Here is a 25084-nt window from a genome sequence, read left to right on the forward strand (position 1 = left end):
AAGCCACAGTCCTGACCGTAAAGGAAGCCATGGACCCTCTGGGAACATGTGGGCAGCAGACACCCTAAAAGCGTGTCACACAAGTGTGTCACATCTCCTGATCTCCTGAGGCGCACAGCCAATCAGAGCTCAGCTCAGGGGGCAGTTAAGTGCGGTACGCTCTGGTTGCCCATGCTAGGCCTCGATAGCGAAGCCTGTTATTTTCCCAGGAGGCGGCCCATTCATTTCTGTGCAGCCAGTGAGCAGCGATCCTTTCATCCACTCGCCCATAGAGAAGAGCGTTGGCAGATGTGTAACTCTCAAGGGCATGTCTGTCTATGGGGTTGCCACCATGCATCTCTTAGCATATAAACAATGAACCCTTCCCTCAGAACTGATTTATTTTTAACCGGAATCTCCCCCACCAAGCTGACCAAAATCTCTCCTCGAGGTATTCTTAAAAATGAAAAAAGTTACATTAATATAAAAGTGGTCACAAATATCTATCTTATATAGCAGGACGGAGGCAGCCTACATTACTCTTCATTCATTCATTTGAACTATATCACTGTATGTGTGTTTCTTTGTTTCTTGCTTCAACCCAGGACCTAAACATAGAGATCAGCATTCACAAAGACAACCCTTTACTTAGTTTCAATTTAATAGTGTCTATACAATTTCTTTGCTCCCATTTATCTCCTCTGTCTGACTGGAGCTTGAATAATCTGAAACAAAATTATTTGAATGAGCAACCTGGGGAAATCTTGCAACTGGACATTCCAAGCATATCACAATTGTGCAAATCCCAAGTCTAATTTTCTCACAGAAAAATATTACTTACTGTTAAAAAAACAACACATGCTTTTATAGATTACAGAACAACACAATGCATTGGGAAGATCATATATGACAGTGCCTTCATTTGTTAAAGGTTAAAGGTGACTTTTGCCCGTTAAAGGCATTATCAGTTCCGCAGATATCATGCTAGAAAACGACAGATGTTTTCTGCCCTACCTTACTTTGTAAATCAATATCTCAGTGTTAAAAATAATCTGTTAATGTTTTTTTAAGTCGTTTCGAATGTAACCATTTACATTATCCATTGTATATCTAAGTCAAAGACTATAGGTATTTAGTTTTACATGCATGAATATGTTTGACTGAGATGATTTACACCAAAATGTGTGTGAATCAAGGCGTGACTACAGCTCTGAGAACATGCCTGCAAATTAGAATAGTCATAAAGTGCACATGCAGAATGTTATGGAATGTTTGAATGACAGGATTACTCTCTTATCACAGCTGAATAACAAACACACACAATATATAAACATTTTGCTTTTACCCTTAAAAGTGACTGTGGCATTCGGTCCACCGGAGAAGCGGATTGGTCTCGTCAGTTGGTGGAGAGAGCACACGCACCTGGGTTGTGTTAGCTAATCAGCCCAGGTGCTTAAAGGTGTGCTGCTCTCCACAGTTCGAGGCTGAGACTGGGAGCTCACACCCAGAGCGCGTTTCTTTATTTAGGTTACGTGTTTGACAGAGCACAAAACAAAAGTAAACCACCACTGAAAAGTAGGCGGAGAGCATCCACTGGAAAGCAGGTTAGCTATGAGCAGCGCACTGAAAAGTGGTCGCTCTGTTTTACTTTTTGAAATCTTTGTTATTTTAGCTTGTTAGTTCATTGTTTTTGCCCGGAACTCATGAGGGGGCAAATTCAGCAACAGTGTTTCCCAGAACTGCTGCATCTCCCTCCCAGGGGTGTCACGCTGGCATGTGACAGTGATCATAATTCAGTGGCCATAATTGTCCAATATAATGCATGGAACCTTACCACCACTAAACAGGATCTAAATGAGTACTGACATTACATTTTAACATCATTCAGGAAAGTAAGCCACTATTAGCCTTCCCGCTCACTCATACAAAATCTGCTAGAACTGATACAAAGGACTGCTTGTTCTCTTTTTGGATTCACTTATTTTGAGACAGGCAGCTCATACTGCAAAATTACAAGTGGGCAGACTGTAAGGTAACACACAGCACCCCCTTTGGATGTCCTCCGGCACTGCAACACCAGTTCTACCTCTTTTCAGCCAGATCAGATCTGTGATTATACCTAACACATAAAAAATGAAATGCAAATAAGTAAAAGCACATTGCTGGATTCCACAGATCACACAAAATCACGGCTGAAAATGTTTATTCAACAAACATAAATGTTTATTCAACATTCCCAACATTTCAAAGTGCAAAAGGTTGGTAACAGCATGCTCTGAGCAAGTCCAGCAAGAAAACTAAAAAAAATAGAAACATTTTATAAATGCAGGTCCACAGAATTATCAGGTAGTTAGTAAAATATTGTGGGACACTCCAGAATTATTTAACTATACATGTTGTTCTTTTTTCTTACTCCTTTTGGTGTGTGTAAAACCAGATCTACTATTGCTTTGCCTGTTTGGTTCGGGTCATTGTCATGCTACAAGGTGAACTTCCTTCTCAATTTCAGCTTTCTTACAGAAGGCAGCAGGTTTTCCTCAAGAATTTTTCTGTATTTCTCTCCATGAATTTCCCCCTCCTATCCCAGTCCCAGCCGATGAGAACCACCCCTATGACAGGATGCTGCCACCACCAGTGCTTCACTGTAGGTGGTCTCTGGATGATGTGCTGCATTGGGTTTTGGCCAAAATCTTCCATTGTGGTTTCATCAGACCAAAAAACATTACTCCACATTGCCTGGGAAACTTGTGTTTTCTGCATACCTCAAACAAGACTCAATGTTGTTTTTTTGAGCAGGGGCTTCCTTCTTTTCACTCTGCCATTAGGGGCAGAATTGCGGAGAGTTTGGGATATTGTTGCCACATGCACACATTGACCGTGTTCCAACATTCAAGTCCTTTGATATCTTTGAAGTTCTTCTGAAAGCTCCTTGAGAGCGTGGTTGCAGATTTTAACCTTTAAAGTTTTTAGCTTTTAGCGTTACACTGAAAATTATTTTCAGGACAACAAATTATTTTCCAGGACATTTTGAAAAAATTACCATTTTCCATGACTTTTCCATAGCTGGAAAACTACATTAAAAAATTCCAAGTTTTTGTGCAAACCCTGACACACGCATGCACACACACACACACACATAACCAAACACAAACGTTGATTTAGTGAATGGGTGAAGGGAAAGGGTGGAGGTGGAGCATTTGATTGGCAAGTGAAAGTCAGTTTTTAAAGTAGCCTTGATTTTCATGCTTGCAAGAGCAGTTTGATAAGTTTCATAAGCAACCAATGAAATTCTCCCTTAATTGTTACTTTTTTTTATTTTTACTTATTGAAGTAACAACACACAAAAAAAACTGACATATGACACATGAATATGAAGCATATTAAACAAATCTAAATGAAAAAACAAGGCAGATGAACTTCACCATAACACATATTTTATTAATTTTATTACTGCAAATCAGACTTTTATTGTTATGGATCGCAAATCAAGCTAATAGATGCACCACTTCAGTCCCAATGACAACAGGTGCAAGAAGCTTGTCAATAAATACATTTTAACCACGTATTGCCCAGCAGATGGCGATATTACAAGAGTACAGTACGTCTACCGGTGCTATTTTTTGTAGTCACGCGGCATCGTTTCTTCCATGCATAATTAAGATTTAATTTATGATTCACAGCAAGTTTTAAGTGTTGATGTGGTCTTTAAAATAGTTTTCACTTGGTTGTTTGACTGTGTTGACTTTTTGGTTTTCAAAGCGGTCGCTTGTTAAGTCATTTGTTGATATTTCACTATTTGATGCTGTATTTTAATTAATATGCTGAGTTTTCAGTATTGTGCGGTTGAATGTTGAGGCTTTTATTTGTTCCTTGATGTACTGAATTTTCACCATTGATGTATTTTAGCTTCCATAAAAACTACCTAGACAATCGAAAGCAAACACTAAAACTGAAATAAGATTATATATATATATATATATATATAGTTTTAATTCAGAAAGAGAACTATCCCTTTAAAAGGCGGTTCCACTCAGCACAAGTCACCTGTGATGTAGAACTGTCGTCATAATAAACACATAATATAGAAATAAAGACATGAGGGTATCTAGGCTGTTGTTTCACACTAGGAGATCCTGAGCTGACACTCACCGTCCAGACTCCAGACACCGCAGATGTTCCATTGTAGCATCTATATAAAGGAACATCTGTGCCAACGCCTGCGCAATCACTTTCGCATAATTAGTTGTCACGTGATGGTCGTAGGCGGCCAACAGTAATGACCTGAAAGCTGAACTCGGTGACGTCGCAGCTAACAGATAAAGCACAACATGCCCGAATACTTCCACATTCGGTCTGACCAAATCAGCAAATGACACTGTTAGCTATAGTTTGTTCTGAATTTAATTGTAATCACAGCTTGCTAAGGTTAGCTAACATAGCTACTCACTTAGAAACGTTTCAATACCAAAACAGCGCAATATCTAAAATTTATGTTATCTTAAACTGTTAAAATAACTTAACCACATTATGTTTAGGTACTACACAAGCAAATTATGTAACCATCTTCGCTAACTATTCATTTCGCAAGACTATTTGAAAAGCCCAATGCCACACTAAATATGGCTACTTTTCATTGACAGCTGGTGTCCAGTACGACAAATAAACTAACGCATGCGCATTACCTAGGCCCGAGTCCGCGATACAAGATGGCGGAGACGGTGGGGAGGGAGAGGCGGAGGCGGATCTGGACTGAATAGAGTAAAGCCTGTACCGGATTCCTAGCAAACCTCTCCAAGGTAAGGGTACAACCCATAAAAGCGGGACAACAAAGGCAATAACGCGTGGCGGAATGAGCAGGGCATTTGAATATCCACTCTATTTCTGCACGTCTGGGCAATGCACATAATAAACAAACAATATGTTGTTCAGGGGACGCAGCGACTCTGACTGGAGCGAGCGCGCCATTTTGTTTACATCTTATCCCAACCAAAGTGCGCGCCTAAAACTGCGCGAGTTGTCGAAAGGCAGGGGCTTAGCCGTAATCTCGTTGGCTATGATTCCCTGTTTTGAACACACGTATGGTTGGCCGCGTCGATTCTCCTTCTTAATATGCCTAGATATGCCGGATTTGGCCCGTGTCCTACCGTATTTTGTCTCTTTTTCCACGGCTCCCCCGTCAGGGATCGGCGGTGCTGCTGTTGCTTTTGTTATGTAGCCTAGCTAGCGCAGCCGCCCGGCGCTTTCCCCTCCTCCTTCGTGTTTGTTTTCGGGCGGCTCGATCTCTGGGGTGGGCGGTGTAGCAGGCGCATGCGTGTCCTTCTATCGTTACTTATGCTGGCAGACACAACGACCAGGACAGAAAGCATTCCTTTGCGATGTTGAAAAATATTTATAAGTAGACACATTTACCTTAAAATTAGTCTACTTTAAATACACACACAATACGACTCCCCATTTAAACTACGTATGCACACTAAACTGTGAAGTTAATGAACCATAATTACCCCGACATTTGACGTTTAGAATCATAAGCCAGCTAGGTTCGCTAGTTGGCTAAATCGCGCGATTCTGCAATGCAGAGGAAACGAAACGATATCGCCAACCGTAGCGAAAACAAATGAAACTGAAACAGTCAATTATACAGCTTGCTAGTTGTATTTTACTAATGGTGTGTTGTTAGAAAAGTTTGCGAAAAGGATACTAAACTGGTATTGCAATTCAAGCTAACAACAAAGCGGTTTGAGAACTCTTCATAGCGAAGTAGCTGTAAGGTAGCTATCACTTATTCTCAACCAGCTAGCCTATAATGTCTTCGGTCTATGAAAATCGATTAACTGAGACTTGAACTAATTATTATAACTTTGTCGGGAAGTTTCTTTAGCTGCCGCATTACTTAATTGAAGTACAACATTGGTTTAAGTGTGTCATATCTTGGATGGTAACGTTATTGCTTCAATGGAGATAAACTACTGAATGAAACAGACAAAACACTTGTAATTAAACGCGCATTTCCGTATATGAAATTTTCAGAATTAAAAATATTCTGTTGATTTGTAAAAGTACATGTTCTAAATGTGTGGTTTTTCAAAGTGGTGGGGTTGTGTAAATACACACAAGTTTCTTGCCATAACCCAACTCAACTGTCTATATTATAGATGAAAAAGTACAACAATTTCAGTGTGAAGCAGTTTTTGTTTGTGCATACGTTCAAATGAACAATTCTAAAGTATATCAGGCCACATATTAATTAGAGGTGAGTCAGAAAATGTATTCACTCATTAAGTGTGTGGGATCGGATAGTTTGGGATTTTGGGAACCCCCTGTTCTAAATGGTGCAACGGCTGTTTTTCCTCCCTCAGGACAGATGAGGCGAGATGGCCAGTGAAAATCACGGAACAGTGAAGGGAGAGCCGGCGCTAGTGATGTCACCCTCCGGCCCCTCCTCCTCACAGGGCCAGCCCCTCCTGCCCTCAACCAGCAAACCCATCCAAGAGCTGCCAGGTGAGACTCCTCACCCAGGGGATACAATGGGTAGGCCCTGGGCAAGTAGCTCTGGCACTTGAGTACCACAGATGTTTGTTTTTTTTTTGTCATTGTTTTTTTGGCTGGACCGCAACAGCGGGGCCAGCCCTACAAACGTGAATGTCAGTGACTGAGTGAGTGATGAAGTTACACCATTGGTCGGCCGAGTTATGAAGTTGCACCATTGGTCGGCCGAGTTATGAAGTTGCACCATTGGTCGGCCGGATCTCGTGTGTTAGGTCCAGCCATATACTAGGTTTCACCCTGGTCTTTGTCTGTCCAAACATCCTTACCACATAAATGGATTGGTTGTTAGGCTTTGATGAATGCAGATAACCACACGCTGGAACAATCAGTATTTCACCATTCAGAATGAATGTTCTGGCTCAGACTCTTTTATAATTGATCAAACTATGGGTTCAAGCTAATATTGAACAAAAAAAACCCATAAAAATCTGTAGTACTGCAGGACCAGAGTTACCTACCCCATGGAATATACTCTGTCTGACATGGTGGTGGAATACCCAGTGCAGAGATATAAATTCACATCTGTTGTAGCGTGGTCGTTTCAAATCTTTCGGGAACAGGTTAGTCTAGTTGCTGTTTGGTGGCAGCTATTTACTACATATTTCCTAATGTTCAATGCACCAGTAAACAATGAACTATGGAAATAAATATTACAGTTGTTTGGAAGATTCTAGAAATAATGTCTCATACTGGAAGTGCTCTGGATGAGAGTATCTACTAAGTTAATGTAATATGTGATATTCATTTGTTAGCTTATTGATTGATTGCTTGCTTACAGATGAGCTGATCCAAGCAGGCTGGTCCAAATGCTGGAGCAAGCGGGAGAACCGGCCCTACTACTTCAATCGCTTCACCAACCAGTCGCTGTGGGAGGTGCCGGTGCTGGGGCAGCATGATGTCATCGTGAGTGCTGCGCGGCACAAGCAGCGCGCGGCAGAGAAAGATCCAGTTCGGCGAGAGACGGCGCCACACCCGCAAAAAAACGTCCCAAGCTCTCCAGGCCCGACCCCTGAGGGGGAAAATTTGGCGGAGTTTCCGCAGGAAATCAGTGATGTAGTCAGTCGTAAATCTTTCAGTTATGACAAAATCTAGTCGTATATTAAAATTGTAATGAATTTCAAATAGCCGAAAAGGCTGCTGTGTGGCTTATTGCTGGCCAACAGATTTAAAAACCCAGATTGTTGCGCTTATTTAATTGCCAAGAAACCTGAAACTAGCCACAGCTAATGACACTAGTTCACAAAATGGCATCGTTAACACACCTTCCGCAATAAAATGTTCAAATTGAAACCAATCAATTATGATCGGGTAGGTCGTCTAGTTAGTTAGTCTAGCTAGTTTGTCTACTTCTCATGGTTATGGATCATAATGTAGTTGACATGTTTCCTTACGAGGCAATTCAGTAAGATTGAAGATGATGGCAGGGAAAGATACCTAGGACCACTGAGTTGGATTGTTTGTTCACTCTGTAGCCGTATAAGGACAGCACGCAGGTCCTGTTTAGTTTATTTTTTCGAACATACCTCTGCTGGCCTTTAGGAATGTAATTTGGTGACGTAACTTTTATTTTTGTATTTTAATAATTAATCTATGATGGATCCCTGTTCACAACAGTGGCAGACACAAATTTGTTTTCCTGCTTGCCTATGACGTGTTACCGTCTGGATCTTTGGCCACACTGGTTGCCCCCTTCCCCTGTCTGAGTTTAACATTTGACCTTTCACCTTTTGCAGCAGCTGTCGTTATGATTCAGGGATTAAAATGTTTAGGATTGCTCTTGCCCAAATCTGTTTTTGTGTGGCACCGTTCATTGAGTGACACCTAATAATCCGCTTCCTGTCGTCTGCTGCTGTTTCCTGTCCCCGCAGTCCGACCCCCTGGGTTTAAACGCAGCTCCGGCCTCGGGTGAGGGGGCCGGGGACCCCAGCCTGGGAAACGGGCAGCGCAAGAGACGCCTGTCTGAGGAGGCCCCTCAGGGGACCCCCAACAGTTTCAAGAGACCCAAGGTGAGCCATCTGTCAATCTCTGCCTTTGACTCACTGGCAAACATACTGTTAACATTAAAAGTATGAAAGAAAAAAGGTGGAAATCACTTTGAATTTTAAAAATTTATTAGACATTTTTTTGTGTTTGTACCCCACCCCAATGCCTTTTTTCTCCCCTATTTGGAATTCTTGCTCACATTATTATCTGCGCTCATCATCTCAATATCTGCTATCAATTCGAAACAGCACAGTTGGCACTTCTTATGAAAATGCAAATGCATGTCTGGCTCCTTCAGGCATGCATTCGAGGAAGCTTAAGAGGCAAACTTGTCGTCAGCCGATGAACCACCGGGGGTTGCTAGTGAACAACGATCCAGCCGAAACCCTCCCTCCCCTGGGCGGCACGAGGACCCATGCGCAGTGCCCTGTGGGTCTGCCTGCCTGCCTGCCTGCCTGCCAGCCACGGTGTCCACTGACCCGTTCCAGGGCAGCCCCTGTCAAACGTGTTTTATTGCTCCCGTTTCAAGCCGAGCCGGTTGGTTTGGTTTTGCCTGCCGGAATTTGCGTATCCTGGCGCTGGGAAGAGTTCCTCCTTCGGCTCTCTGCGTGGCTATTAACCCGCGTTCTGCCCGGGACAGGTGGAGGCGATGCCCGTGACTCCGACGACCCCCACCGTCCCCATCTCCCCCAGCACGCCGGGGGCTAAGCCGTGGAGCTCCGGCACGGAGGACAAGCAGGCCCCGGCCCCGGCCCCGGCTCCCGCCCCGGCCCCCTACCGCCCTACAGCGTGAGTGTCGCATTTCTCCACGGCAACGCCCGGGCTCCTCTTTTCAGTGCTGTCTCTGTGCGCTGCTTTAGGGCTGGGCCGCATGGCATTGAAATAATATCTCAATGTTTTTCAGCTTTTTGGAGATATACAATACCTATCTCAATATTAATGTGTTCTCTGAAATAGCTTAACAGAGTGATTTTCAGTGAGAATAATGTACTTCATGTGAACAGCCTATATTTAGTGAAATCAGATGTGCACAGCTTTTGCATAGCCTCTTTTAGCTATCGACAACTTCGAAAAAAGGAAATGCAAAAAAAAAACTATAAAAAGGAGGTGAGTGGGTGGTTTTGAGGATGGGGGGCACTGTAAAGAGAGGACCACAGCAAAACTAAAAATGCCACAGTAAATAAGATGTCCTCGAGATGAATAGGTCTTCTCATTAAAGCGACTTGTAAGAGAGCTGTAAGCACATCACTGGTTCACTTGCCGATTACAATAAATTTGTTTACATAAATGGCACATGAACAGTCTTCAGCTCTTGCTCGTGTGCTTGTCAGGAAATGTCAGATCATGAATAGGGATAAGTTTCGCTTAGATTTTGCCAATAATAATGCAGAAACAATACAAGCGGTACTAGCGCCTGAACCGATACCTTGTTTAAAATAGAGCAAAGGGCAACATTAAAAGGCAAAGAAATTGAACAGTTTAATCATTTTCATTATACTTCATACTTGTAATTTGCTTTTGGCATTTTGAGCGAGTTTAATGTTAGCTAGCTTGCTAGCGGTACCTGCTGTCACTGACCGTGTCGACCGAGCGAGTGTAACGTTAGCCAGTGAAGGTGTGGCACCGAAATGAGGCAACACAAATTCATCTTGTGAGTCAGTCCGGTTGGTACCGGTCGTACGGGAATCCGTGCCATAGTGGTGCCAGGAATCTGTACCCAGCCCTGATCACAAAATGGATGTGCTAAGTAATTAAACGCAGATACTGGCATAAAATCCAGAAAAGGACTTAGCCCTCTTTGTCCACCCGTGACTTGTAACGATAATAATGTAACCAGCACATCACTGTTTTGGTTAATCAATCCCGCCAGGTCTGTAGGTTCTTTAGATTGATCTCGGAACAGACCTGGGTTAAATACGTATTTGTTTTTGATTCAAATAGTTTTCTATACTTTACTGATCTTGTCTGGTGTGTTGGTCATATTGGCAGGCTCAGTTACACCAGGCAAGATCAATAGAGCACAGAAAAGTATTTGAATCTAAAACAGATACATAGTTGACCCAGGTCGGTCTCTGGATTGCAGTGATAAGTACTGGTCAGTGTGTTATGGTCATTGGTGGTCGTTTTTCTTGGCCTGGATCTGCTGGTCCGAGCTGTGGGCGGGGCGCACTGAGGAGCCGTTCTGTGGCCTTTCCGCAGGGTGTACTGGGACCTGGACGTGCCGACCAACGCGGTGATCCGGGAGAGGGCCCCGGCAGACCACCTCCCACCCCACCCCGAGATGGAGCTGCTGCGAGCCCAGCTGACCGGCAAGCTGCGCCAGCACTACCACGAGCTCTGCTACCAGCGAGAGGGTACGTGCGCACATCACGGCAACCCTGCCGAGGCACAGCTCAGCAGTCTACTGCCGAATCCTGATCACGCCCATGCCGTATTTAAATAAGAACAAGGGGGTAAAAAGGCACTTTAGTGTAGTTGGATTTTTTTTTTGTTGAGAGATTTTTGTTAATCATTGCGAAAAAAGCTCACGACCAATTTTAAAATAGAGTTCCTGACCCTTGGACAGCATTCATTCTCAGGGATAGCTTATTGTATAGTTGCACGGACCATCCCTCCAGCATCCAAATAAACAAACAAAGAAATCTGTGGATTGAATTGAGTGGCCGACGGCAAAAAGGTAATACAGTGGATATCTCCTAGTTCCTTGCACAGTGCTAGTCCTTTATGCCGCTTTCACTAATGCGAGCGAGCGAAGCAAGCTACGGGAGTAGGCAAATATTATTTCATTGATGTCCGGAAATACTCTTGGCAAAGAAGGCTGAATTTTTTCATATGTGCAGGCCTGTGGGTGCTGGCCAGTGTTTGACTGCATTTAGACAGCCTGCTGTGCGCTAGATAAGCCTCTTGGAGCCAAAACCCATTAAAGGCAATATGACAGCATTTTCTCTGGAGAGTAGTCCAAAAAAAAAAAAAAAACAGGCGGTGAATGGGATGATGGGACGGCCAAGTCGCTGTCGCTGAGTATTGGGTTTTATGTCCAAGGCTGGAATGACTGAAGTGATGGATTTTCTCTTTACTACATATTTATTGAACTTGAACTTTGTTCTCAGTGAGGATATATAGGTTGCATTTCACAGCTCATATAAACACAAAATGCGGAACACAGGACACGCAATGTAGGGCAAACTTACACTGTACATTGATGGCGAATTACCACAGCAGTGGTATGTAGGTGGTAATTATATTGCATTATTGTAGCACTGGCAGCAGCTTGCCTTGTTCACGGCTTGAATACAGAACAAACTGAAGATGTACTGCTCCGTCAGCTTCTTTTCAATTGTGTCCAGTCACAGGTTGATCTTATATTTTGCCTTTACTGAGTCTTTTTTTCCCCCTTGGTGAACAAAGTGCATTTAGAATAATTGCATCAGAAGGCCACCGTGTGATGGTGCTGGTTTACGATATGGATGCCATTCTTAACAAATGTCACATGTCATGTAGGTGTCGGGTGATGCATCTATTAAACTAAAGATTATTGTAAAGTAAAAAAAAAAAAAAAAAACATGATAGCAAGTATAAAATGTGATTTTAAGTGAAGAATGCTTGAAAGGATAAAGGCATGCAGTTATAAAACACAAAGAGCATGGTAAGGCACTGGGTGGAAAAGAATATTGTCTTTTCAGCTTAGTGGTAGTGCAAGTGGTCTCCATTTTGAAAGAGTCTATTCTTGTGCTTGTGGCGCAAGCACAGCGCTGGGCCGTTATTCAGCTGTTGGAGTTCCCTTCTGGCGGCGTCCCGTCTCCTCCTGTCCTGCCTGGGCGGTGTTTTGTCTGATAGACTCACTGCCCGTCTTTTGCCGGGCGACAGTAGCGTGGGAGGTTTCGAGACGAGGTGGGGAGCGCGTGGGGTCCGGGTCAGCGGAAACGGGAGTGTGACGTCGCCTTTGTCCCAAACTGCCCCCCCCCCCCCCCCCCCCCCCCCCAGGGATCGAGCCCCCCCGGGAGTCTTTCAACCGCTGGATGCTGGAGCGCAAGGTGGTGGACAAGGGCAGCGACCCCCTGCTGCCCAGCGAGTGCGACCCGGTCATATCGCCCTCCATGTTCCGCGAGGTCATGAACGACATCCCCATCAGGTGAGAGGCTCACCGTGTCACACTCCCCACTCTCACCCAGGTGGAATCGGTCCGTAGTTCTTGGTAAATTATTTATTGTTTTTGGTTTAAATGTATAATATATTTTCCGGTGCCTGTGGCCAGACAGGACAAAATGGAACGTTCTAGAAAAATGGATGATTTAATGTGAGCATTGCTTAATTCTTGGGGGTGGTTGGTCATGGTCACGATTATGATTGCATATGATAATGTTGGTCTGCATGGTGAAGACCCTGGGCTCATACCCAATTTAACTGCTAAATTCAATGTCTTAATCTCTGCCACCAAATTTACCAACTGGCAAATGCAATATGTGCGTGAAATAAAATGGAATTGCCATTAACAGCTTTAAGGTGAAAATGCATTCCAGCTGCATTCAGTGTAGACCAATTTATTAGAATGACATGCTTTCTGTCAAGGTTCTTGTAATGCATTTGATTGTCCATAGTAGATCGAATACGTTTTTCTGTTACATTCTGTTTATTTGTAGATGCTTATATTATTTAGTGCTAAAGAAAAGAGCTGGACTATATCTGTGAATTTAAGAAAAATCACTCCCTCCAAAAAGTAAATGAATAGATAAATAAATGGTGTTAGCTGCCAAGTTGTATTAGGTGAAAAAAGCAGTCTAGAAAGCGGTGCATTTTCCTCCTTATGGGCTCTCACCCCGTTGTGTTTTCTGTTTGTTACCTGTTCCTTTTTGGCTACAGGTTGTCCCGCATAAAATACAAGGAGGAGGCCCGGAGGCTCCTGTTCAAATACGCGGAGGCCGCAAAGAAAATGATCGACTCGAGGTGACGTTTTGGTGCCACGTTCTTTAAGGAAACACCTGCTTACATTCTATAGCTTTTATTGTTTCTTTTCTACGTTCACACAGGAGATTAGATGGCTATGTGAGAAAGGACGGTTTTTTTTGAAAGGCGTTTCATGTCCCGCAGTGCAGTGCGCTGGGAGTGACTTTAGCTGTGTATTTCTCTACAGGAACGCCACGCCGGAGAGCCGAAAGGTGGTGAAGTGGAACGTGGAGGACACCATGAACTGGCTGAGGAAAGACCACTCCGCCAGCAAAGAGGACTACATGGTACAGTGCACGCGTGGGCCCGAGCCCCGGTCTGCGCGTTTGAGTCATCGGCCAATCAGAGCTCAGAGCCGTTGCCACGTAGCGGCAGTGTTATAACAGTGTCAGAACGTTTCAGTAACATTGTGAGAACATTGTGTTCGCTGTAAAGATGTTCCAGATTGTGCATGCAGCCCATGGTCTGGTTTTGAATGAATGAATGAATGAGTGAATGAATGAATGAATCATTGCATTAATATAGCACTTTTCCGAACGCTCAAAGTGCTTTACAGTGATGGGTGGGTACTCACCTCACCCACTACCAATGGGTTTTGGATCCCGTGGCAGGTTTCTCTGTGTGACACAGCCCTCGATTGCGCGTAGGGAAGGATTTCTGGGTGGCACGTCGCACGCAGGCTGTAGAACTGCGGTTAGCGGTTAGCGGTTAGCACCAGCTGGCAGCACGGGTTCCGGAGCGGCGTGCCGCAATGAGACCCGTCAGGGGGATTTTCCCCGAAACAAAAAAAAAAAAAAAAAAACAGGACCGTAGTCAGTTAAACCCCCCCCCCCCCCCCCCCCCCCCCCCCCCCTCGGTGGTCATTGGTGCTCAACGGTCTGTGTTCCACCGCCGGGCGTTCCGCAGGACCGCCTGGAGCACCTGCGCAAGCAGTGCGGACCGCACGTGACTGCGGTGGCCCGGGACTCCGTGGAGGGCATCTGCACCAAGATCTACCACATCTCCGCCGAGTACGCGCGCCGCATCCGCCACGCGCACCAGGCCCTGCTCAAGGACTGCAACATCGCCGGTGAGTCGCCAGGCCCCTCCCCCCCTTTCCCCGCTGCCTTCGTGTGGGGGGGTCCTGCTTCGTGCCCGCTGGCCATAATTAAAACTGAGAAGGATAAACTTGGGGCGACAGGAGCAACGAGGTCAGTGCTGATCTCAAGCAGAGAGCTGCAGGTGAATAAAAACTAATAAATAATTTGGAGTCCAGTTTTCCCTGCAAAATCGGTCCATATTATTGGTCCGCATGCTAGACCTCATTGTGACATCGTCATGCGTCGCAGCTCTTGTCGCAGGTGATCACTGACCATGTGGGGAAAGCAGTCCTGCAGTGCCTGACTCTGTGGCTGTGGTTCCAGGTTTACGGCATGTATTATGATGCCATAATGTGATAGAGCTTCGTGTTGCGCAGGAACTGGTCAAAGAGTCATAACTTTGGGACTCTGGAACTGGGAGGGGGTGGGTATTGTCCACTTGGGATGTAATTGTTACATATAATGATATGTGCAGTGCTAGTAGAAGTTTCAGTGCCAAATTTGCAGGCAGGTTTTCAACTCGTCATTAAAGGACAAAAAAGTTGTTAAATATATTTAATGTAATAATGTTATGTAAATATATGTAATGTAATGTCTTTAGAAATCTTTAGTAAAAATGCATTTTTAAAAGGAATTTAAAATGTAAACCCCCTCCCTCATGGTCATAGATGGTCCAGATCCCCCGGAGGTCCAGGACCGGTTGGTGTACTGCTACCCGGTTCGACTGGCGATCCCCTCACCCCCCCAGCCCAGAGTCGAGCTGCACTTCGAGAACGACATCGCCTGCCTGCGCTTCAAGGGCGAGATGGTCAAGGTCAACCGCAACTACTTCAACAAGCTGGTGAGGACCTTCTACAGCCTGTGACTGTGCACCTTCATTGCATTTCTGGAACATTCCTTCTTATCGTACGCTGACTCTTCAGAGATATGGGATGTCTGGAACTCGGGGGTTATTACATCTTTCCTTGTTTTATATAAGGTTAATGTTCTTTGTACACTGTCCCTGTTTAAATAAACTAAATAAATAAATAAATTTAAAGATTTTTAGTTTTGAAAAATGGAATAAGTAAGATTTGCAAGAAGTAGCTATCAAGTAAAAAATTTACCAGCTTATCAATTTACCATTCGTCTAAGAAACCATAGGAAAGGTAACGCCTGCACATAACAAGGTTCATAAATGCAACCTGCCAAATGGTATTCAGATGGGTAAATTATTGTAGGAGAAGAAACTAGAAACTATTTTTTTCCATAAAAATCTAAATGGTTAAAAAAAATAGCACCAATTAGATTGACATGAAATCATCGTTGATGAGAACTGGGGTATGTTGAGGTTGGTTTCAAGTCTCTGGATCATCTGGGGGCCGGAGTTAACATAACATAACATAACGTAAGACGAGAACAGGCCATTCAGCCCAACACTGCTCGTCTATTCCTACCACTAAACTGTACTTGATGCTTAGTTTACCTAAAAGCTAGATAGTATCTAACACTGTAGCCAGGCCTTGCATACCCCCAGTGTTTCTGCCTCCTCTACATGTCCAGGCAAGCTATTCCACACATTGACCACTCTCTGTGTGAAAAAATATTTCCTAATGTCTGTGTGAAATTTAGCCTTTGCCAGTTTCTATTTATGCCCCCTCGTTCTGCTAACCGAACTCAACTTGAATAATTTCCTGTAGTTCACTTTGTTAATCCCATGTAAATGCTGTTTAAATGAGTTTAAATGCTGCAAATTCAGAAGAGACTAATCTGTTCCAAAATTGATTAAGCCATTTAACATATCCTCAATTTGTGTGCCAGGTTTTGTAAGAATATTTCGTAAACCCATGTGGTTAGGCCTAAGCTAAATTTTTAGTAATCTGTAATTGGTATACAATTCTTCATAGCAGAAATGCAAGATTAGTGTTTATTCTGAATTATGATTTTATTTTATTTTCTGTTTTCAGGAGCTTCTCTATCGGTACAGCTGCATCGACGATTCAAGGTTTGAGAAGTTCCTGTCACGGGTGTGGTGCCTTATCAAGAGATACCAGGTAAGATACGCAGCACACAAAAGTGTTTACTCAGTGGCCACTTTATTGGATACACCTATCTAGTCATGGGTAGGACCCCCTTTTGCCTCCCAAACAGCCTGAATTCTTGGGTTCATCAAGATGCTGGAAACACCCCTTAGGGATTTTGGTCCTTGCTAGCAGCCTTGATAGAATCACCCAGTTACGGCAGATTTCTGGCCACACATTAATGCTGCAAACCTCCTGTTCCACCTCATCCTAAAGGTGCTCTATTGGATTGAGATCTGAGGACTGTGCGGGCCATTGGAGTAAACTGTCACTGTCATGTTTGTGGAAGCAGCTTGAGATGATGCGTGACATGGTACATTATCCTGTTGGGAGTATCCATCTCTTAAAAGGCAGACTGCATAAAGGGATGCATTTGGGCAGCAACAATGCTTAGGTTGCCCATAATACCAATTGAGAATCATTCGAATGCCACATCATACCTAAGCATTGTTGCTGACCGCATGCATTCAAATAGATGCTGGTGTCAGGAATGTTTTCTTGGCACATATTAGGCTCCTCTGAGCATCCGGTTGAGCATCAGGGTAAGCCCGGGCACGTGTTCTCCTGAGCACTTAAAGTATCCTGTCCTAAGCTCAGCAATTTGGGTAGCTCTAGTTTGGCCCATGTTGTGTTGACCTGAGGTTTGAGGAGTCCTGATTGTAACATGCTTACTCCCCCCCCCCCCCCCCCCCCCTCCCTGCCGTGCTCCCCAGGTGTTGTTTGGTTCGGGTATAAACGAGGGTACGGGCCTGCAGGGGGCGCTCCCCGTTCCCGTCTTTGAGGCTCTGCACAAGCAGTTCGGCGTCAGTTTCGAGTGCTTCGCCTCGCCGCTGAACAGCTACTTCAAACAGTTCTGCTCCGCCTTCCCGGACATCGACGGCTTCTTCGGATCCCGGGGGTGAGTGTGCGGACAGATTCGCCACGCCCAGTTTTCCACTCGTTCTGTATGTTCATCCGATCTTGTTAAACTAAGCTCATGGGAGCTCTTGAGCTAAGCTCGTGTCCAGTGTAGTGTTTGCTTCTCTTGTTGCTGCATTCCTACTGGCATTCTTGTCCTGTCCATCTTGTGCATATCAAAATGAACCTGCCAAATCCATTGTTATTGATTCTATGTGCTGGTGCTGTCGGTACCTCACATTCTCACCCTAAGTGTGACAATCCTCGGTTAAGTCTTCCCCCTCTTGAACTGAAGCTGGTCGCCTCCTTTAACTTAAAAGAAAGTTAGAACCTGTCACGATCACCATAACGTACCATTTTCAGGTTTTGTTTTACGTAAATGTAGCCTAACGCTTTCAGCTGAATGGAAACAACGCATTATGAATAATGACTTGTTAGCCTGTATACGAAGACCAAATTATTGCTTATGAGCAGAGGGGATTTTAACGATATAAATGCCATCACTGTAATATTATTAGTTGTTTTGTTGCCAACAGTTATTGGATTATAAAATACCGTAATCATAAACATGGGGTCTCAGTTTCAGCCCTCCTTTAAGGAAGGGGACTGCCTTATTTCTTTTGTCATCTCTAGTGGTTTTACCGATCGAGACGGGGTTTCTTTGCATCAAAGTACGAAGCTTTACAACGCTGTAGGGGTTACGACAGTGCACCTTGAATCGTTAACTGATATCATTTAAGAGAATGCTATTTTTATGTCGACGTCTAATTGGGGCTATGAGAAATTAAAGAAAAAACTATGGAGGATTGACTACGCGCTCCATGGCAGTGGTTCCATTAAACTTAAAAAAACGAGAGTCAATATATCGTGCAGCCCTAATTCTGATAGTAGGAAGGGATAAGGCCTTGGTCGAAGCATTATCAGTCTGTGGTAGTGGGTACCTCTGGTACAGGAGCAGCAATGCAGCCCAGTGTGAGACTCCTCTGCTGTGTCCCTAGGCCTTTCCTGAGCTTCAGGCCAGCCAGTGGTTCCTTTGAGGCCAACCCACCTTTCAGTGAGGAGCTGATGGACACCATGGTGACTCATTTTGAGGTGAGTCCCATATCATACAGCAGCTTCTCTGTAATCACCAAAGTGTTCTTCTGATTTAAGATGGTGTTCTTCGTCAATGTTTCTGTGCACCGTTGTGCCCTTGAGCGACACTCACTCACCCTTAATTGCTTCGACGGTAATGTGGGCATTATTGGCAGTACGGTGTGTTATGTTATGCGGCTGCAACTTGGCTGAATATAAGAGTCTGCCAAGAAAATAAGCAATGATGTAATGACAGGTCTGAAATCCCCCATGGGTCATACAAGTTTGATGACTATTTTACAGGATTTCATTTTCAGAAAAGTGAGGTGAGCAAGTGAGGGGGTGAGGGGGTGGGTGGAGGGAAGTTGACCTGTAAAAATACAGATTTAGTTTGCTGAAAGCCCCAAGACTAGTATATCAAACCCTGCTCAATACCTTTTAATATAACAGAATACTACAGAATTTTGTTTATTAATTGACAGAAATGTTTTTAAAGTGATACAATTAACAATAATGTCAGCAGGAACCTAATGTTTAGTGAATATAGTTTATTACTCAAATTAAATATCTGTAATCAAATATAAAATCTATCAAAACCAACGCAGTCATCTGTGAAACATGCAGGACAAACAGATTCCCTCCATGCTGTCAGGTTCATTCCCACGATTTTTATAAACAAATTTCACCTATTTTTGTTTTAGTATGGGCTTTTAGTAACGTTCCTACCTTGGGATTGCATGTTACAACTGCGCAGTCAGCCGCGTTCGACGCACCGACTTTAGGCATTCCGTTAGGGGAGGCCGCGCGCCGGTGTGAACGTCTCTGCTAACGCTCTGACCGCGCAGGAGCTCCTGGAGCGCTCGAACGAGCCGCTGTCCTTCATCATCTTCGTCCCGGAGTGGCGCAACCCTCCGACCCCGGCGCTGACCCGTATGGAGGCCAGCCGCTTCCGCCGCCACCAGATGACCGTGCCGGCGTTCGAGCACGAGTACCGCAGCGGCTCCCAGCACATCTGCAAGAGGTAGATGTGGTTCCAGTCAGCACCTAATTTTTTTTGACTGCCTCAATGGTATTTAAGTCTGTGTTTTCAAGGGGTATTTCCAAGTAGTGTAACAGGAACTTATGGGTGACCTTCTTTGAACAGTCATTGTGTTGTAGAGCCCTCTTCATGCTGTACTAGAGCCCAGAAGCTGCACAGTCCTCACTTGTGCCGTAGTACAATCCCCACACTGTAGAATGTACCTCAGGCTGTACTGTGGTTCTCCTGCTGTAGTACAATCCCCACACTGTAGTATGTACCTCAGGCTGTACTGTCTGTGGTTCTTGTGCTGTAGTACAGTCCCCAGACTGTAGTATGTACCTCAGGCTGTATTGTGGTTCTCGTGCTGTAGTACAATCCCCACACTAGTATGTACCTCGGGCTGTATTGTCTGTGGTTCTCGTGCTGTAGTCCCCACACTGTAGTATGTGGTTCTCGTGCTCTAGTCCCCACACTGTAGTATGTGGTTCTCGTGCTGTAGTCCCCACACTGTAGTATGTGGTTCTCGTGCTCTAGTCCCCACACTGTAGTATGTGGTTCTCGTGCTCTAGTCCCCACACTGTAGTATGTGGTTCTCGTGCTGTAGTCCCCACACTGTAGTATGTGGTTCTCGTGCTCTAGTCCCCACACTGTAGTATGTGGTTCTCGTGCTCTAGTCCCCACACTGTAGTATGTACCTCAGGCTGTATTGTGGTTCTCCTGCTGTAGTACAATCCCCACACTGTAGTATGTACCTCGGGCTGTACTGTCTGTGGTTCTCGTGCTGTAGTCCCCACACTGTAGTATGTGGTTCTCGTGCTCTAGTCCCCACACTGTAGTATGTGGTTCTCGTGCCGTACTAAGCGGAACTGCGTCTCTGCCAGGGAGGAGATGTACTACAAGGCGGTCCACGGCACGGCGGTGCTCTTCCTGCAGAACGCGGCCGGCTTCGCCAAGTGGGAGCCCACCCCGGAGAGGCTGCAGGAGCTGCAGGCGGCATACCGCGTTTCGGGGCGCTCCCTGTCCTCCCCCGGACCCTCCTCCACCCCCACCCCCACCACCACCACCACCACCACCCCCCCCACCCCCTCCGCCAACGCGGCGGGGGACAAGGACCCCAAAAGCGAGCCGGAGGCGGCGAGCACGGACACTCCGGCGACCCCGGACAACGGCAGCCCCAAGGAAAAGACTCCCCCGCACGCCGCGGCCGTTTAAAACAGGGTGAGGAGCGGAGGGAGTATCTGAGGGGGAGGGGTGCTCGTCGTCGTGGGGGAGGGGTTATGGGAACGGGGCGTGGTCAGGGCGGCACTGTGGGAGCTGGGGGTGGGGGGCATCTCGGTTTTAATGTCTGGCCTCTGTGTACTCTCTCTGCCTGGACTTTTATTTAATATTTAGTTGAACCAAGTTCATTACTGTTGCTGTTTTTATTATTGTTGTAGGCCGTAGCGGTAATGGTATTAGCCGTAGTTTTAACTAGTGGAGAGTAGTTTGTTGTTGTTGCTGTCGTTAGTATGATTATTATTATTATTTTTTTTTTTTTTACCATCGTTGCTGTTGATGATGTCATGAATAATCTGGTAATTCTGGTTGTCGTTTATTGGCCTTTAAACTTTAGTGCTATGCTACATGGCATTGCTATATCTGGCAGTCAGATTATAGAAAAGAAGAATAAGAAGGAAAAAAAAAACACATTTTGGGGGAGAGAAGTGGAGGCTCAGCGGGGCTTTTTTTCCTCCTTTTTAAATCCCCTAATCTCTCTGGAAGAGGAAGGGACGTGTAATGATCAGGCAGCTATGTGTGTTAACCTTTCAGTCGGTTGCCCAGCCTTCCCACCACCGTCACCATCACTAATGCAGCGTCACACGTACATGACAGCAGTTATCTCTCTCTAGTTTCCATGACGCCAGAACCTGTGTCATGACGTGGCGTGAGCCATTCTCTGTTTACATGCTTTTCTGCTTTATATGCGAGTTAGGACAAGAGACTCTGAGGGGGGTTTGGGGGGTTTGGCTATGGCTGATTGGACGTTTCACCTGTGTTTAGGAATTTCATTTGTCCCCTTTCATTTTTTTTTTTAATACAGGTAAGATGCATTAATATGTTACAGTTACAATACAAATTGGACTTAACTGCAGCAGCCATGTTCAGCAGCAAAAATTAATCTCAATAAACGCCTTTCCCTTTGCTTGATTCAGAAATTAGTTTGGTTAAGTTAGGTGGTGTTCTTTTTGGCTGGACCGCAACAGCGGGGCCAGCCCTACAAACGCGAATGTCTGAGACTGAGTGAGTTATGAAGTTACACCATTGGTCGGCTGGAGAGGTCCAGCCATATACTAGGTTTTGACCTGGTCTTGTTTCATTATTTTTGTTTTGTGTAAGATAGGTAGCATCTCGTTTGTGTTAGAAGGTTGTGAATGAGTTGAAGCAGCAGTAGGTTATGAGCGAGAGAAGCTGGCCAGAAAAAGGCCTGCTGTTTCTGCGGTCTGCCAGACTTATCCTGTGCCAGACCTGGGTCAAATACGTATTTGTTTTGGATTCAGATAATTTTCTACGCTTTACTGATCTTGTCTGTTGTATTGGAACCAATTAAATACTCTCAAAAAGTGCAAACCCCACCTTCTGGTCATACTGGCTGGGTCAGTTACACCAGGCAAGATCAATAGAGCACAGAAAAGCATTTGAATCCAAAACAAATACGTATTTGACCCAGGTGTGTCCTATACCGTCTCATTCTGTGCTCTGACTGGCCGGCTGTTGGTCCCAATACTTTGACCTCTTTTATTGTGTGTAATCTCACAGTAGTTTATGATGTCACTGAACAACTTTTTGATTGTAGCACACCTTATGTCCAAAATACTGTGCGCGAATGCACAGAACTACCCTTTTAAAAATTTATTTATGGTTTATTTAAAGAAGAATAAACCTTCCTTTTCCCAGAAATAATCCTCAGCCTTTAATCTGTCCATAGGGAGCGCCATACCCCTTATTCACTGAAGTTCATTTTGCCAGAAAAGTGTGCTTGGTTGTGAAAACCAGGTTTTCACCTAGCAGATATATGGTCAGCCTGGAGACACTAGGGATAAATCTTCAGACAAGAACCCACTACGTTGCCGCTTGTTGTATACTTGTATTCAAAATCTGAAAAAAAAAAAAAAAAGTTTTCTAAATTGACAAATCTTTCCTGTGGTTTCAACAGTTTCAGGTTTCAACAGTGACGTTATATGAATGGCACACATTAGTGGCATGCAAAAACCGAAGTTAATGAATGGGGTATGTGGTTTTTGCTTTTTGCAATCATTAGAATAGTATTTTACTATTTGTACACATGTTTACACTAGTATGAGATTATAGTGCATCACTGGGCAGCATTATGAATGTAAAAATTTTTTTTTTTTTTTTTTTTTAAAAGCAAAACATATTAAATTAGTGCAGCATATTTCAGTATTTAGTAGTGAGGCTGTGGAAAAATGGATAAAGAAGTAATTGAGAATAAAAAAATGTACTAAAAAAAACCAGTTCAGTCCTCCTGTGAAAATTGACTTCCTCATCGTGACTAGTGGTACAATGCACCAACTCATTTGGAGACTACACTTTGCGCCTGTACAGGCAATGTTTTTTATGTGTGCGCTTGTTTTTAATGCAGAATACTTGTCCGTGCAAGTTTAAAAACAATACAGTCTGTTGTACAATATTCGGTCGCTTAGCTTGGCCTCGTTTGTACATATTAGCAGTTAGCGTTTTTATTGCGAAATTTAGACGAAAGCTTTGGGAAAGGCTAATTCTGTTCATGCTGCTGATATTCAATGACAATTTGATTCTTATTAATTTGATACCCTTAGGGTGGCATTGTGCCATCTTGCTTTTGGGCAAAAAAAATCAGGCCCTGCATTATTCTCCATTAGAGCCATGAGCATCAGATGGATATTCAAATCCCCGTGTGTTTCTGTCACCAGCAAAGACATTGTAGATATTGTACAGAAATTGGTATGAATTGTGTTCTTTTTTCTCTCTGCTACACAGTTGTATCGAGCTGTTTAGAAGATGAAGTGTATGTTGTCTCTTTTCTCCATGATTTTTGTTTTCCGAAATTCTGATTTGTTTTAATTTAACAAAACTTTTTTTAAAAATGAAATAATTCATAAAAATGTTTGTTATGAATTATACAATTTATGGAATAGAAAATGTTTTAAACTAAACCAAAGTGTTATTAAAGAATAAAAAAATCTATCTTGTATGTAAAAGTAGAATTGTTTATGAATGCAACAGTAATACACAGGTGTAACCAGCTAAATTACCCCTGGAGTTTATTTTTATAATTCGTGTTTTGTTTGGGTGAAAGATGGATTTTTCCTGTCTGGAATTTACTTTGCATGATCAGATATTTTTCACTCACAGAAAGTATAATATAACTATACAAAATGACATTCATATAAATTAGTCCATAGGCTATCTGTAGTAATGAGTCAACTTTACTCTGTATCATCTTCATTTTTATATGTGTGATAATATGTATATATAAAGATTTTCAAATGTGTGATGTTCTTTTATTTATCCTTACCTGTTTCTTCTTAAGGTATTGTGCTGTAGATAGTCTGTAATTGCCATAAATGTTTTCTTAATGTGCAACTAATGGGCATAGATATGGTAAGAGAAAATACTGTTTGTGCTAATCAACCCATTCGTTCTACTACTTAGAGGACATACCATCAGTGTTGTGACGCATTCAGAACAGGCCGGTCTAAACATGTGCTGGAACACCCTTAACTTCCGAGCGAGATGTTCTAACCCATGTATCTTTAATTGCATAGTAATAAAACTAGCGTACAGTGAGTCTTAACAATTTGGTTTTTTCATAAATGCTGCCTGGTTTTCATATGTTCATGTGTCCCAAAAACAGCCCTACCATCTTCCTGCCACATCACCTCAGCGTTCTTAATCTGAAACGAGTGTTTCCACTGACTGACTACCAGTACGTTACCCCCCACCTCCCCTCGTTACTTTGGGATGTCAAGTTGGGCAGTAATGTACAATGCATACCAATGCAAAGTACACACTGTACACTGAATCTTTCCCTTGAGTAATGTAACAGACTACTTTCTATGAGTAGCACACACCCTGCTCTAAAACAATTTGCAACGCTTTCATATAGCTAGATAGTTTACTGAAGTAGTTCAGGTTAAGTATGCAAGTATGGAAGGATGCTAAGGCAGTGCTCCTGCTGAGATGAGCCTACAACCTCAGCCCTGTTCCTTAACCATTACATCACATTACTTTTTAATAACCATTTTATTTTTGCTTTATGAGAAAGTTTGCTAAAAAATAAACAAATACCCATGCTGCATACTTCATATGGAAGAATGGGTAAACAGACTGCAAGTTCCATACCTTGAAACTAAATAATATGTAAAATTGTTCAGGCAGAAATGGGTGAAGGTGAGCAGCAGGTGAGAAGGATACATATATCTGTTTGAAGGTTAAAGTTTTTAATTTAATGATTAATA

The 25084-nt window shown here is 43.7% G+C and overlaps 2 protein-coding genes across 3 annotated transcripts in view; one reads left to right on the forward strand and one right to left on the reverse strand.

Moving 5' to 3' along the window:
• Nucleotides 1–5272, reverse strand: part of pltp (phospholipid transfer protein) — a 21748-nt gene extending 16476 nt beyond the window's left edge. The window contains exon 1 of one of the 2 annotated variants that reach the window (XM_035389268.1): nt 5124–5272. The gene's annotated coding sequence lies outside the window, so the exon portion shown is untranslated. The remainder of the gene's footprint in view (nt 1–5123) is intronic. The other variant, XM_035389263.1, reaches the window with a different exon arrangement.
• Nucleotides 4641–24411, forward strand: pcif1 (PDX1 C-terminal inhibiting factor 1). Its single transcript, XM_035389259.1, has 16 exons — nt 4641–4775; nt 6339–6480; nt 7307–7431; nt 8397–8534; nt 9152–9300; nt 10711–10865; nt 12496–12643; nt 13372–13455; nt 13643–13742; nt 14362–14524; nt 15203–15375; nt 16481–16567; nt 17308–17492; nt 18490–18583; nt 19411–19586; nt 20468–24411. The coding sequence occupies exons 2-16, from the start codon at nt 6354–6356 to the stop codon at nt 20796–20798; spliced, it is 2235 nt and encodes a 744-aa protein (XP_035245150.1). The 5' UTR covers nt 4641–4775; nt 6339–6353; the 3' UTR covers nt 20799–24411.
• The last annotated feature ends 673 nt before the right edge of the window (nt 24412–25084 follow it).

The sequence above is a fragment of the Anguilla anguilla genome, chromosome 13 (assembly GCF_013347855.1).
Source record: "Anguilla anguilla isolate fAngAng1 chromosome 13, fAngAng1.pri, whole genome shotgun sequence".
NCBI classification, from domain to species: Eukaryota; Metazoa; Chordata; class Actinopteri; order Anguilliformes; family Anguillidae; genus Anguilla; species Anguilla anguilla.

What these genes read in the sequence shown, in the direction of transcription:
- pcif1 (XM_035389259.1), top strand. Translation starts at nt 6,354, where the DNA reads ATGGCCAGTGAAAATCACGGAACAGTGAAGGGAGAGCCGGCGCTAGTG. An exon ending in CAAGGACTGCAACATCGCCG is followed by an intron (nt 14,525 to 15,202) that starts GTGAGTCGCCAG and finishes TCATGGTCATAG; the next exon opens with ATGGTCCAGATCCCCCGGAG. An exon ending in CCATGGTGACTCATTTTGAG is followed by an intron (nt 18,584 to 19,410) that starts GTGAGTCCCATA and finishes CTGACCGCGCAG; the next exon opens with GAGCTCCTGGAGCGCTCGAA.